The sequence below is a fragment of the Hylaeus volcanicus genome, chromosome 2 (assembly GCF_026283585.1).
Source record: "Hylaeus volcanicus isolate JK05 chromosome 2, UHH_iyHylVolc1.0_haploid, whole genome shotgun sequence".
NCBI lineage: Eukaryota > Metazoa > Arthropoda > Insecta > Hymenoptera > Colletidae > Hylaeus > Hylaeus volcanicus.
Window position 1 is genome coordinate 6,125,111 of NC_071977.1, and position 15,283 is coordinate 6,140,393.

Below are 15,283 nucleotides of genomic sequence, written 5' to 3' on the forward strand. Positions count from 1 at the left end.
TACGTAAGACTACATATTCATGAACCAGTTTTGAGATTTAGAAGCAACGAGCATATACATCGCGTCCGATCAAAAACAGCGGGGAACAGCGAAACGTCGTCGAGGTGGAATAAAAATGGCGATGAACGCGGGAGTTAAAGCTATTAAAAATCGAGAACCAATCGTAAAACTGGAGTGAGCACACGCCGTAAAAAGAGGAAAGAACAGGGAAACGAAAAGTTAATCGACTGGTGGTCACAATCGACGCGAGTGTCGCCGAATAAAACCTCCAATGATCGAGCTTCGAGATTTTATTTTAATCTCCCCAATGTAGCAAGACACTGTAACAGTATTTATAATAATTAACACGCTCGCGCGTCGCCGCCGCGACAACAAAGATTGCGGTGTATTATCCCATTCCTCTTCTTATCTTTTTTTTTGTCCTTTTATTTGTTTTTTTTTGTTATTTTCCACCGTTTAATAATTCAGTCTGAGATTCGATTATTGCTATTTTCCTCTTTTTTTTTTGTTTGCTTTTCCGTTTAATTCAACAACATATTTCACCGTTTCTTTTGTTCGTTTCTCGAGTCACCGCCTTTTCGCGCCCATTGCTCCTCGCGTGTCCTCTTCGTCCTGCGTCGAATTCTCGTGCGCGCGTTGAACGAAAATTCATTGAGAAAGGGGTTCTCGTTTTCTTGCTGCGTTCCAGAAGAGACGGCAACGATTGTTTATAGATGTATATGTATATAGTATGTATTACCGTGAGAGTTTACGTGTTTAGTGTTTACACATCGTGTTTTGTGTGTGGTATGCAATGTACTTTTTTTTTTTATCTCCTCCTCGTGTGACCATGCGTATATATAATACGTATATACATACATAGTTTGTTACAAGGCACAGGTAGCTTACACACTCTTTAATCATTCGCATTTCCACATTCCTTCCTTCGACGTTCGCTTTTCCTTCGATTTCGCGCTTCCACATACGCTCGCCGCACGCACGCCACCGTTCACGCGGTATTGCTTTATCGTCATTCATTCGACAGAGACTACAATAACTCCCTTTCCCCATGCTTTAATATTCCCTCTTATAGGTTACTTCGTTTAGCTTAATTATCTCTTGTTCCTTCTGTTCGATGAACAGCGGCGGGGACGATCGGGGGCACGGTCGTGATTTATCAACGAAACAAGCTTGTTACTAATCATGAGCTTCTCGAGCGAATAAAATACCCAGTATTTAGCTCGTAGCGTTTTGTCATCGAATTCATAGTGTCCATAGTGTCGCTGAAATTAAGGCTCGTTAGTAAAAGAGGTCAAGAGTTAAAAAAGTTCTAAGTAAACTTAATAATTGCCCGAAAAGGGTAACAATTGGCGTGCACGAGCTTCAATTCGGGCTGCCTTCAGCGTCGATCACGAAACCGGATTCCCAGCAAATTATCAAGCGTAGAGGCGATCGCGTGTCGATCTTTAATCGTGCTCGATTACGAGAGCGCCGCCGCGCTCTGTTGAGTCCGACGTGATTGCGCAATTCGTAACGCACAGTGCGTCGAAAAGTCGTAATCGAGGGAATCGAAACGCGTGTTCCGATGGGCCGAGCCGATCCGTGTACGCTCGGCTCGTCAAATTGAATCGTTCGACGCGATTAAACCCCGAACCGGCTAATGATCGAGCGTTTGCGTCATTGGTGTACCGTGCACGCGACGTAAGCGATGGGTAGTGCAAACAAGATGCGCAGCGACGCGCAAAAGTCTCCTCGAAATAAAAAATATTCATTCGAGTCCCAGATGAAAGATAAACAGCTTTAGTCTTGCGAGATACCAATTATAATCTGAAGTTGACGATCGAACTATGATTTCGAATAACACTTGTGTATCGCACTTTACCGAGTCTAGACATTTAGACGAAGTATGTGATAAAGAACTTGATAAAGAGAAACAGGAATATATGTGGGCGAATTTGAAAAATTTCCAATAGTAAAATAAAAATGTTCTAATATAGACAGACCGATAAAATCGAATAAAAGCTAACGTGAGTAGTTGTTCAATTGAGTAAACCTTGAGACATAATCGTCACGTGGAGTTTCTGGAATAAAAACGTGTTAGCCAACGTCCTTGTTTGTTAAGCAGCTGAGATTAAAATTGTTCGAGTTCAATTAGAAAATTGTTTACTCGTTTCGTCATATATCAACCCGTCCTTTCTCAAGCTAACTGCCGGCTTTAAAGACTTCTCAAGCTACCGATACTGGTCGACGATCAATTTCGCTGATAATCGAATTGCAACCGACAACACACACGTACAAGACTTCAACAATTTCGCAAGTACATCGCAATACCGTTCGACCTAATAAACTAATTACGTAAATGACGAGATAATCGGGTGTGTATATTTGTGAAATCTTTCGCTATTGATCCGTTATAAGTGATAATTAATATCGATGTCTGATTTGTGTCACGTATCTGATAGCGAGACATTGGAATTTGTAGTGCGATGAGCGTGACAAAAATTTTTCAAATCGAATCTATAGGGTCCTTTCAACGAAAGAAACGTATAGAGATAAATTCAAGTAAAATTTTCCATATATTTTACGAAAGGGTGTCATTTTCTTTAAAATGTGTCCATGCACCACAAACGTTCCAATTGATATATATCTATAGAAATACCGTTGTCGCCGATATCTTCTTCAAATAAAATAGAACCAAGATGGGACCTTCGTATTCATCCGTCTCGCAAAATGTTATTTCGCGATTTCGACTAGCTTTACAAAGGGAAATCGTGTCTTCATTGGCCGCTGGCAGGAGTCACACCCCGCCCTGTATAACAAGAGAGATCCTCGTCATACAAACGCTCGAGCGCTGTCATTTTATCGGCCACGTTCGTCGTGCGTTCTGGCAGCTTTTATCCCCGATCGCGCCCGACACGTGTCAGCTCGAGAATCGACATTCTATTAACTGTTCCAGCGACGTATATTTTTCTCGGGGTGGATGCTATTTTTACGCTACCAGTGGGAAAATCGTTCGTTGTGCCGCGGCCACGAAATCGCCGCCGGGAGCGTCCTCGATCGCTCATCCAACTAAATAAGGCGAAACGTCTCTTTCATCGAGCTAGCCGTGACCTGCTCCAAAGAATCTATCCGTGAGTCACTAGGCTTTCAATTTTATGCATCTGTGACGTGTACGATCAATGTTGTAATTTTCTTCGGTATCCCTCGAGAGTTATCTGGTCATCGAAGCCCACGATTAGCATAATACAGGCATTTCCAGTAAAAATTGAAACGAGTACGCGAAGATCGTGCACCCGCTGTTCCCCGTTCGTCGATCGAGTAGAGATCGATCCCCTAAATCGAAATGGAATCTTGTCCTCGCCGTTGCCCCGCGGTCCTGTCGCCCCATAGCTCAAAATTCACGCATACGTTGCTCTGATAATAAAAAAGTATAATCCGTTGGAAGTAGCCACGTATGCGAAATCACCAGTTGGAATACGTACAACAATGATACAGATGTGTGAGTGCAACGATGAGTCGACATACAACCTCGCTTACCTAGCGCATGAGTTTTTTTTTTTAGTAAACAGGTATCAAACATTACTCGTATAAACATTCTGTATGTTAAAAACGCAGATAGCGTGTACAGGAATTACTATTTAAAATAATAATTTATTATTACTTGAATTACGTTTAATAATACTGCTTGTAACTCGCTACCTGCGTTCTCAAAATGTAGGTTTCAACTCGCGAGCATCAATTTTATGTCATAGTGCACACCGAGCTCTCTGCTTGAGTAGCTTGACATAATACAATTAAAAATTAATCAATTACCGTATATTGTGCTCTCCATAATCACGCTTGTAACCTTGGGTAACGTACTCTATTCCCATTTGCACGTGTATGGCCGCTATATTTATTCCACCTGGTGATAGTGTGTCCTATATACATCTTAATATGTGCGCAGTCGTAACAATAACGATCCGATTAAGGGTAGGTTACGTTCGGCCGAAACTTCTTCGAAGAATGGAGAGAATACGAATTTTCGAAGCAGTAGGCAGGACATCTCGGTCGACTCTTTCGAGAGGTTCGTCCGAATCTTCGTCGTCGTCAAGGGGTTAAAGGATTGATTGCACACCGAGAACGTTATAACACTGATAATAATCATTTATTGAAAATTAAAATAACAAAGTGTTCGAGAGTTTTGTATGCTTTGTCAGTATAAAATATTGCCTCCTTCGTCCAGGTATTTCCATTTAAATATCTCCCAGGACAACGTCCCGTTGTGATTCTCTCTATCTCCTTATCATCCACATCCATTCGCTCTGTCTTGTCTGTCGCACCCTCGAGCACACGCGCACACGCTCACTCGCTCTCGTATTGCTCCGAAATGTACCCCCGCCGCGAAAAAAGTATTCTCGTCGTTGTTCGATGATCGGCCGCTGACATCTCGCCCGAAGGAGGGATACGCCGGGGCCGCGATGATTCGATAAAAAGGTTCGATTGCTCGTCGAGGGATGATTGTCCCTTGATTGAAAACGTCCCCGACTCGGTGGAGCGTACGCAGAGAGACGTTCGGAAGAACAGGGTGGACCCACGGTCCCCATATGGCGCGGTGCCTTTCTAATCTTTCACCGACGGTTTCAAATCATCCTGAATGCGTCATCCCGAACCATTATGGGTTGCCTCGGCTATTGACCTCGCGGAGGGTCGCGACCAGAATCAATCTCTTCTTCAAAGAGACGCTCCTTCGCGGAATCAGAAAGTCAAATCCTCGTTAAAGGGACGTGTACACCTACGGGGGTAAAGAAATTAATTCTCACACCTTTTCGAGTAAAAGAGCATTTGGGTAGTGCTCTATACATAGAGACGTTAAGTCTATTCCTGCGCTCCATTGTTCGACGTTACCAGTCTACGAGGAAACCGCGAGACTGAAAGCATCCCACGACCTCGATGGCCATATCTCGGTTGTCTACAAACATTTCCGCAAAGTCCTGATCTCACGAATTTAATCCTCGCGCCGAAATAAAATCTCAAGCTTGGTTTTGTCTTTGTCCGTCGTGTACACGCTCCTTTAGCGAGAACTAGAGGCGGTCGAGTTCGCAGTAAACGGAATTGCCACGAGAATCGCGGGAAATTTTATGTTCCTCGTAAAAGGACGTTTCGGATTAAGTATCGCGCAATTAGGTTCTCGTATTATGGGACGGGGGAGAGGGGTTCAAGTTTCGTGGAAATTTCGGACGATTCTGGCCGCTGGCAAATGTCTGCGAACGCGTCCACGCTCCTGAAGGATCTGGCTTTGCGGGGCGCGGCGGCGAGGAAGATTCAAGAATGAGCGCGTAATCCACAGTGTGGGAATAATAAACCGCGGCGGAGCACCCGTACCGACGCGGAAGTAATCCGATAAACCCATTAGACGGGTTTCCATAAAATCGTTAACCGCCATCCAGGTCGCGTAAACGCGTCCAGCTCTCCTTCGCCGCATTTCCGCTGGGTTCCCGCGATCTCTGGCTCATCTTTAGTAGTTTCGCGACACACCCTCGTCCCACGATCCAACCTCGTTTCTTCGATTAAATTTTTAGTCGCGTAGAACCCTCGAGTCGGTCACCCGAAGACGATCTATTCTTGATATCGAAAGCGAGACTGGTGTGCCAGTTATCTTAACAATTAAACTTCTAATCTCAACTCGCAAGCTACAAGGGCGAATTATATTCACTCCGAGTCGCCCCGGAGATCGTCGTCGGTCCTGGTTTGGCGAGATGATCGTCCCACAGGTTGGTCCGATATGAATGCAATTTGATGCGTGTAACGATTCAGGAAAAAATAATTGATCAGAGGCAATTTCAGCGATTTGTTCCCCATCGATCGGCGTTTCCTCGTTGTTGGGAAGTTAAATTAATTCCCGACGCCTGATGAAAATCCCAATTGGGGGCGCAATGATTCCGAATAAACCGAAAACGCGTCAAGTTGAAATTGGACCGCGTTGGAGGTTGGCGAGAACGGGACGGGACAGCGAGGGGGGGGGGCCGGGGGGGGGGGGGGGGTGGTTGTGCAAGCAATTTTCTGTTTCTCATTACCGACTGCATTAGCAGAATATTCGCGTGCGATATTAGGACCCAATGTAAATTAACTGGATTAAATGCGTAGGCCGATTGCATCAATCTCATTAAGCGGTGCGCATAATGTTTGACGAGAGGCCGACTGGCACGAGCGTAGGCAGTCGGTCAGTAACGATGTTTGGAGATGCTCTGATAATTATCAAATCCCTCGGCGTTGTTTGTGCCAGGCAAATCGAAAATAACAGAATACCAGCGTCGAGACGACCGGCGCTGCTCGGGGCTGGATATACTCTTTCCACCCCCTTTTCGATCATCGATACACGTCCCGCGCGATTGTTCCTTCGTAACGGGGATCGACGACAAGTTCATTACGATTCCAACCCTTAACGCGCGACGCTATTTTTCTGCCACTATTTTTCTTTTAGAGGAAACGTAAGTTGAGGTTGGGCAAATTTTACGCGCGGGTTTATCGGCTTGAAATTTGTGTAGCTAGGAAATTGTATTGTGATGTATAGTGGTGCGCTTTGGGGCACGAGGTAACGAGAAAAATTCTCACGCTTAAGAACCTAGCCCGAGGCAACCAATTCATGTCGAATCGTGCTCTGTATGAAATTCTTGGGACACCGAACTTATTTTTATGGAAAATGGACGAAAGTTGCCTAAGTAGGGACACTCGAAAGAAAAAGTTTTAGTTTCGTCGCTATTTCTAAAGGCAACGCGAAAGGACACGTCGAACAGGACTATTCGAAATTCCTTTCACAGGGAAAGATAGAATGAAACTTTACGTTCGAATCGGGAATACAGATTATCCAAAATCGCGAGGGCTGGACCTGCGAAACCTGGCCGTTAAATCGGTAATCCGCGACGATGCCATAACTTCGCGAATTTCGAACGAATCCCGATGGTTCTTTGACTCGAGTCTACCGCCGTCCCGATATTTGGACACGGAAGGTAATGTTTGACTTTCGGTATGATAGCCGTAGTTCAAATATGCGTATATCTGTCCGAACAGAAGCAGAAACTCGGGAGGTCCGGTGTTCGGGATTATTTAAACGCGGAATTTGGAAACTGGTGCTTTGTCGGATCGAGAAAAATGGAAACCACATGGTTCCCTGGTCTAATCTCGCTTCTCTCCCCTTCGATTCGCAGACGAAGTATCCTCCACGCACGCTCCATAAGAAACCGAGTTTCGAGGCTCGCGAAAAGCATGGCGGGTAAAAAGATGAGCGATGAAAGAAAGTAATTTCACCCACGAGACCTGTAATTTCACGTATCGAGAGTAAATTTTAATTCCACCACCTTACTCTTAAGATTTCGTATCTTGCGCTCTGTTTGTTTAATAAGACTGGAATAAACCTCCCCCAAAAGAATTCTAAATCCGACATTTTCTTCTTCCGTATTTCTTATTTATACGTGATCATTGTTTTTTTTTTTAAATCCACAGCAAGGGTGGAAGCATAAATTAAAATATATATTTGTCAAATTATGACTCTCATATATGAAATTATTTTCTCGACAAGCAAGGACCTAAGGCCCTGCGATGAAAGAAAATGGTCATTGGAGGGGGGTTGGTTCGCGATTGGACCGCGGGGCATCTGATTGCTGTCACAATGAGCTTATTACCGCTACGAAGCTAGTGAATCCTTAACCGCTAAGTGTCGCATTAAGGTTACGCTAAATACGCTGCATTCCCTTAGGTACAGTACGGCATCTAAGGTGCTAATCGTTAAAAGTCCTAACCGCTAAGTGTCCTTACTCGTCCCGGAGCTGAGAAAATTAACTGAAAAGGGGAAACAAAACGCGAATGAAAAATGCTTCATCGTGGCTCGTCGATCCGCGATTTCTCGTCGCGCGGTAGGACCAAAACGGGCGAAGTAGCTCGTCGACGTTACTCGTCGGGAAGCCTAACGAAAGTCGATCGGTCCTTCTCTACCGAGAGCTCTGAAAAGGAGCGTCATTCGCTCGATTAAATGAACGCCTTCGAGGGGAGCCTTTGATCCGTCGCATTTTTCCGCATCCCGCGCGGAGAGATTTTTCTCTTTCCGCGCTTTGAGATTTTCTCGACGACGAAGAAAAAGCACGTCGTAGCCGAACACACTTCGGTTTTCTCTGCTGCGTACAGCTCATTTTTAAAAGGGAATTCTTTAAGAGTCCAATTCCTTGGTTTCGGGTATCGAAAGGTTCTCGACACTTTGACGGTCATAGCTGGAACCTCGAAGATCACGAAGGTCTTCGAAGTTTGAGATATAATCTATAGGAAAATTGCTGACGTTCAGGACCCGTTTTCTCTCGAGCCGTTCAAGCGATTGCAATGAAATTTCGCTCGAGTAAACTGGGTATAGCGGCAAATAAATCGAAGATATTTTCCAAATTCCTTGACTCGCCGCACAAGTTAGATCGAACCTGCTTTCTCGGATCCCGAGAAAGACGCCGAGTTTGTTAAGAATTCTTTTCGTAGGAGGAGCCGAGAACGCAATCACGGTCAAAAGCAGGGATCGATTTAGGATATTCGTATCAGCGGCCAGAGACATTCTCGAGGATCAAAGGCCCACCCCCGCCCGCGTCGTAAAACGAACATCAAGGAAAGCGTAACGGCGTAAAAACTACGTTTACCGCGATTGCAAAAATGGTAAAATAGCGATTGGCTTTTACGTTTCATTCTCTCTGTATATATATATATATATACTTCTCTTCACATGTATTTTGTGTGTGTTGTTTTGTTTCTTTTTACGTTTCTCTCATCGTCTTCCGTTGCGTACTCCTCTATCGTGCCACCGTTGCTCGTCCTCCCCCTTCGCGTGTTCTCTCGTCACTCGGTACGGGTTAATTATTACAAAGATGCTTGTACAATAATATAATAATATAATATAGACTCTGTATTAGTTACAATAATATCGTAGCATCCTACCCTCGCGATCGATCGGTCCGTGTCCGCTTGTCCCTTCGTTTCCTTTTCTCCCTTCGCCGCACTCGCTGGTCGCGAACAATCCGATCGGACGAACCAATATACAATAGAATCAGAGGTGGGCGAAATTCTCATCTAGTTGAAAATGCCAAGTAACAAATGAAACGTGAACAACCTCTGAATTCGTTCGATGAAACTACGAAGCTTGAATTATAAAATGAAGCTATATATCGTGGCAATAATTGTGAGTACTTATACGGTGGTTTTATTAATCCATTGCTCGAATTAAATTTCGCCCATCTCCAAGTAGAACATCTCTGGGTCCAACGTTCGCGATCTCCTTCGGTACAGATCCTCTCTTGAAACGCAACGTTTTTCGTGCACACGGTTGAGCCATTGCGTGAGTTTATTGCTTATTGCTTATGTTAACGTGCGCGCCCCGAGGTCCCGAGAAAGTAATTCCTTCGCGATTCAAAGGTTTACTTTCGAACACGCGCGGCGGGCGCCGCCAATTATCGACCATGTACAACCTGAGACGTTCGAAGCAAAAACCACCCAAACGACTGGGTCACTTCTGATGGGAAACAAAATGGTGGTTTCAAAGGAGACGAAGTACGATATCGTTAATTTTTATGTCCGCGACTTCGTATAAACTTCGTGTTTCTTTCGCACCTTCATCTACAAAAAAAAACTAATTGCATCAGCTTGCGCTCCTCTCGAAACCAAGAATCGTTTCAATCGTTCTTGTCCACCGTCAAAAATAACCGAATTGTCCCAGCGACCCGTCCAAGCGCCACACTCTGTGTAACATTTTCAGCGCAGGGTGAATCGTAAATCGTACGCCATGCCGCTTCTTGCCACACTCGTTGCAAGGAATTACATTTTGATTCGACCTGCGACGCCGCCGTGGCCAGCTTCCCTCCTCTTTTTTCGGCTCTTTAATAAAATATTCCCACAACCCCCGTTCTCTCTTGGTCTGATAGGAGTCTGAACAAGTGGCCGATTTGTCTCGCGCGTTTCGATCTTCGATTCATCCCCTCCTCTGCGATCCACGCGGATAAACCTTGAATAATCGCCCTCGCGGGAATTTCTCTCCGAGACCCGTCGACGCTTCAAAACGAGAAACAACCAAGATCATGGCCGAGGAAGAATCAGAGCCGTGTTCCATCGAGATTCCGGGCCGCAGTGCACCGAAGGGTCGAGGAAAGTCCGACGTGACACGACACAACGGCACGGACAGCCCATCACAGTTACAATTTTACACTTTACACATCCTGCCACCGATTGTTTCCACCTTCGAACGTTCCCTCGCTCCCTTCCGCGCAGGTTCGAGGGTTTGTGCTTCGATGGTTGCATCAATTTGGATGCACCTGATAGGCAAAGACCCCAGAAAAATTTGCTAAAAATTAGGAGGACGTTAATTTGAAAATTAAATTTATGCAAGCAAAGATGCTTTATCACAAACTTCTCGAATACCATAGCAAATCGCATAGCCTTGCAAGAATACTACCTTCTCGAATGTGTTTCACCGCTTCCGAAATTACTCCAGTCTTTGTATTTCCAAAAATTAGCCAATGTACCAAAATGTTGTATTGTTCCATCGTTAACTGTACTATTCATAGAAAATTATGAACTGGATGCATAACAGGTTGCTCCAAGAATATCGGCGTTCCTAAAGTGTCGGCAAATGGATTCAGCGACGGCCTTCATTAGTACCCGTTTCCTGAATTAATTAATCGAATCGTTGAAACACCCGTCGCCTTGACATGCCAGAAATATTATCCATGTTGGCGTTCCGGGCATCGTTCATATTTAACTGCGTGTACTCTAAATACTGTCAGAGATAAACTCGAAAATAGAGGGCAGACAAAAGTTCAACGGCATTGTAAATTTAGACGAAAGAGCTATGACACTTTTAAATCTTTCACGATGTGCTATCGATAGGTATTCTTACAAAGAAATGTGTGTTTATGCTCGAGAAGTTATAATTACCTCGTTTAGTTTAATTTTCCAACTCGCAAGCGTTCAGAGTGCATCTTTATTTTGGTACAAATTGGGAAACGTGGGAACGTTAGGCTTTGATTCTTTCCTCGTGCCTCTCATCTCTCGATTCCCCGACGCGCCAAATAATCCTACTACACGGTAGATTGTATTGCGTTGAGAATTACCTCCTTAAATACTTTGACACACTTCCGCTATACACACACCCGTCGGTGTCGATTCAATCTCTCACCCATCACGATCACTCTCCTCGCAGGAACGAACGTTTTACTCGGCAAAGGATTTTCGTGTATTTTTAATAAATCCGCGGGCATCGATCGTTCATCCAGCTCTCGAAACATCGTGGACTCGAGAACGACGCGGCCTTTTTTATTTTATCACGCGATAGAAAAATAATGCAGGTAATCGGAAGCTTTGAAACGTGTATTTTTTTCCAACGGTATCCTCGCTCGGTTATTAATACGGCCAGAGGCTATTACAGCTATTATATAATGGCCACAGCGAACCGTTCAGCTACAACGCGGCTGATAGTCCTTTGTGCCCATTGCGTAACAGCTATAGCGCGATCAACTTTTAATACGCTCGTTAATATCTGACGCGGTAACTGAATCTCGCTGAATGGACAGAAAAATCTGTTGTCGAAGCGAATGCGGAACCATCCTTGTTTCGTAGGATTAAACTTTTGAATGTTAGTAGACTCGATGGGAAGTAGCGACCTGTGGCGGGACCCTCTATTTCAGGTGTATGCAGTTAACGGTGCGTGCAATCGGAACCCTCTATCGCGTCAACTTTATTTTCGTTTTCCAAATTAATAAGAAATTAACCTAGATATAATTTCTGTTTCATAAAACAAAAGAAACTTCACGCGAGAGAAGGTACCTTTTACTCTTGCATCCGTGACAAGTGAAATAAGGGACACAAAGACCATAGACTCTAATCTACAGGGTGGAAAAGGCCGAGGGCGCATCGACAAATGCGGTTCTCGATGTTTCGAGCGTCACTCTCTCACTCTCTCGCTCTGAAATAGCAATATAATTATAACTTACAAAATACACGGCACGCTCGTTCACGGTGCGCTCGATGAGGTCGTGGAAACAAAGGAGCATCCGGCGTGAAAAATGTTTGCCGAGTAAACAGCCCACCCCCTCGCTTCTTATTAAAGCTATTCTCTATGTAGTTTCTATCTTAAAAGATAACGACCGTCGTCGGTCGACCGTCTTACTGGCTATAAAACGAGATGTTGGTTTCGTTCGTCCGTTATGTTCCAGGGGATGGGGTTTGGGGGTGGCGGGGATGCGGCAGAATCGATCCGTCAGCGCGAATCCGATCAATCGTGCGCCGCGAATCGCGCTCTCGCGATATGGTCGTGACCATGAGAACTCGCGCAGTTGCATCCGTTCGTCGGCTTTGCCCGACCATTTAATTAGCTAGTGCCTACGAGCTACAATCGGTAAAAAACCTACTGGCCAGGGGGGAATTCGTGCTCCCGACTCCACGACCTCCCCTGTTTCAGGAACAAACAGACTTCCCTGTCTCCCCTTCCCCGTCGACGAAGGAACAAACTCTCCGCTCGACGAGCGTGTCCTCCTTTTCTCTTCGCCATGGAAAACGTCCGGCTCGATCGGATCCGGTTCTCCTTTGCGAACCGTCTTCCACCCCTCGTCTGATTTTCTTCCTGAACGAGGTGAATCCCTCTTACACGAAAGAAATCAGCGTTTTGCCTCTCGTCCCTTTATTACAGTCGACCTGTACGTTTCGTTCTCAGTCATCGAATCGAATCAGGGGGTGCCCCTCTTGCCTGTAACGAAACGTCCACCCTCCCCTTCTGCCCTCCACTCGAGACACGATTTTACGCCGTTTCCCCGTTTACTTATCGGTTTCTCTCTTTTCCGCCGTTTCACCCTCGTTTTGCGAGACATTCCGACGATCGTGCGAGCACGAATCTCTCCCGACGTATCGGAGAGGCTAACAGGAGCCACGGACGCGAGCGTTCCAAGCCAGAGAATCGATTGTTCCTTTCTTTTTTCTTCCTCTTCCTGTCTTCGCTTCCTGTCGTTCGCCCCGGACGTTCGACCGATCTTCTGGTGATTTCGCGACGAAGGCGAGTACGTATAATATATATATATATATATTTATATATATAATAATATTACATATATATATATTTATATATTTATATATTTTTGTATACACATGTACCACCCTTCGGGTCTTCGTCACTCACACGGTGTGTCCGATAACGTAGATTACCAAACGTCGATTTAACGGTCGCGAGATCGTCGTCCGTTCGATTAAAATCACCTGTATATCGCGACGATCGCCGTCAGGGTGACGATCATCAGGTACGTCGACCGTGCGACGATGCCACCGTTCTCCTCCATGCATTGACCTGAAACAGAAATGTTATCTCGCGTTAGATAGAGAAAGGAATCATACTTCAAAGGTTAAGGGTTGGTTTTTAACGGTACAAGACATTCGAAAATTAAAAATAATACAATCTAAAATCAGTGGGATTAAGATTTATCGCGAAAGGGAAAGCTCCTCTGGTAATTACTCTGATCAATTAATTTACTCAACGGTCAACGTTTTTTCCCCCTCGCTGATCGTAAAGCTAATATTTGGCGTTCAAAGCATCGGAAGAAAGAAATTACTGTTGTTCCGCGACAGGTCCGAAAAGAACGCTATTCTTTTAACACGTTGACTGCCAAACAGATATTCTTTAAAGTTTCTACTAAAATGAAATATTATTTAAACTATTGGAGACTGCATAATCGAACATTTGTCGTCGTATTTACTCTTGTAATTCCATGAAAATTCATGAATTTGGTATAAATTCATTTCCTTTGATGCTTGACATTCGGAATTAATTTCGTTAGTTCTTCAGTGGAAAGCACTGTCACCCACATGTGGGTGACATGGCGATCAACGTGTTAATTACTTACAATTCCCCCGTCCTACACTTTCATTCGGTAATTGAGAGTACGCATCACGAGTCCGTTCGAACTTTCGAGCAAACAAAGCTGCAAGGTGATTTGATGGTTAAGTCGAAAGTCGTCCGTTAAGTCCACATCAAAGCGAGACGTCCCGAGACGGCGACTGTTGTTGATTGCTCGCGTCTGATCATGCGGGCGAATTCTACTTACGGGGATCAATTGGTTTTCTCTGATTTTATGTGAAATATTCTTTAACGGTTGATATTGGTGCCAAATTTGGAAAAACATTTCCAATTTTTTCTATTACATTATCTGCAATATTTAGAGTAAGTATCGAGTTAAAATAAACATAACAAACACTTTTTGATGCTCCACCTACGCACAAAGTTTCGTCGAAGTAGATGACCGTCGATTGGTCCATGGTGCTTGATAGCAGCAACATTTAATTCGACGTTTATCAACGAATTGTCACGGTACATTTGTCAGGAGAAGTCGCCTATACGTCGCAGTAGATTATGCATAGCTGTCGCGCACCGCTTGCGACGCGAATTCAACCGACGCGTCGGATGACAATTGCTGACGCTACGCTTTTGATTGGACGCTGCAGTCTGTCGTTCTGTCAAACTGCATTGAACGTCTCCTGGCGCGAAAGCAACTGGAAATCGGGTGTCCCTCTTCGCTTTTCGACAGATCTAATATGTTTCTTTCCTAGACGAGGACCGTTCGAGTAAAACTTTTGCGAAAAATGTCCTCGCTTTTAATAGTCGAAACTTCTAACAAACAACTCTGACACTCGAAAAATGGACGACACGCGAACATACACACGCCGATACATACAGGATTTTCACTATTTTTCAAAGAACTTAGTATCGATACTCCATACGTGGAACCCATACAGTGATAACATACCAAATTCCATGTTTTCTTGATAAAGATACATACAAACGTACGCACGACCATACGTATGGAATGTTTGGGACCAGTTTTTATTTTGTATATGTGGATACAGAGCACCTCGAAACGTCGAGATACGCGAAAAAAACCAAGGTGGTAAATTTTGACGGATGGCAACGCTCCTCCGCGACTAAAAGCCGGGGATGTACAATTTTCGTTGGTAAAAGGGCTTCCTGGTCGAGTAAAGCTCAAAAACGCCCGGCAATATCGGTCCTCGACGTAATTGGAACACGGCAAAAGTGAAAAACATTGGAAAGAATCTAAAAAAATAGCCAAATATTGACAACCTGTATAGCAAAAACGAGAGAGCACAATTTTTTTTCGCCGAAAGGCGAGTAACTGCGATACAAAGAGCATTTCGCCGTGTCCGTATGGATACGTAATACACGTTACAGCGCATAGAATTCGAGATTGTGTTTAACAAAAAGTACCCACCGACGAATGACACGCAGACGCGCGAATAATACACCGAG

At 44.6% G+C, this 15,283-nt stretch overlaps 1 protein-coding gene across 3 annotated transcripts in view; it reads right to left on the bottom strand.

Annotated features, from left to right (window-relative positions):
- Window positions 1-275: 275 nt before the first annotated feature.
- Window positions 276-15,283, bottom strand: part of LOC128872615 (uncharacterized) — a 273,873-nt gene continuing 258,865 nt past the window's right edge. For all 3 annotated transcript variants that reach the window (XM_054115480.1, XM_054115477.1, XM_054115479.1), the window contains exon 12: window positions 276-13,312. In XM_054115480.1, coding sequence (XP_053971455.1) covers window positions 13,221-13,312 — 92 coding nt within the window. In that variant the 3' untranslated portion in view covers window positions 276-13,220. The remainder of the gene's footprint in view (window positions 13,313-15,283) is intronic.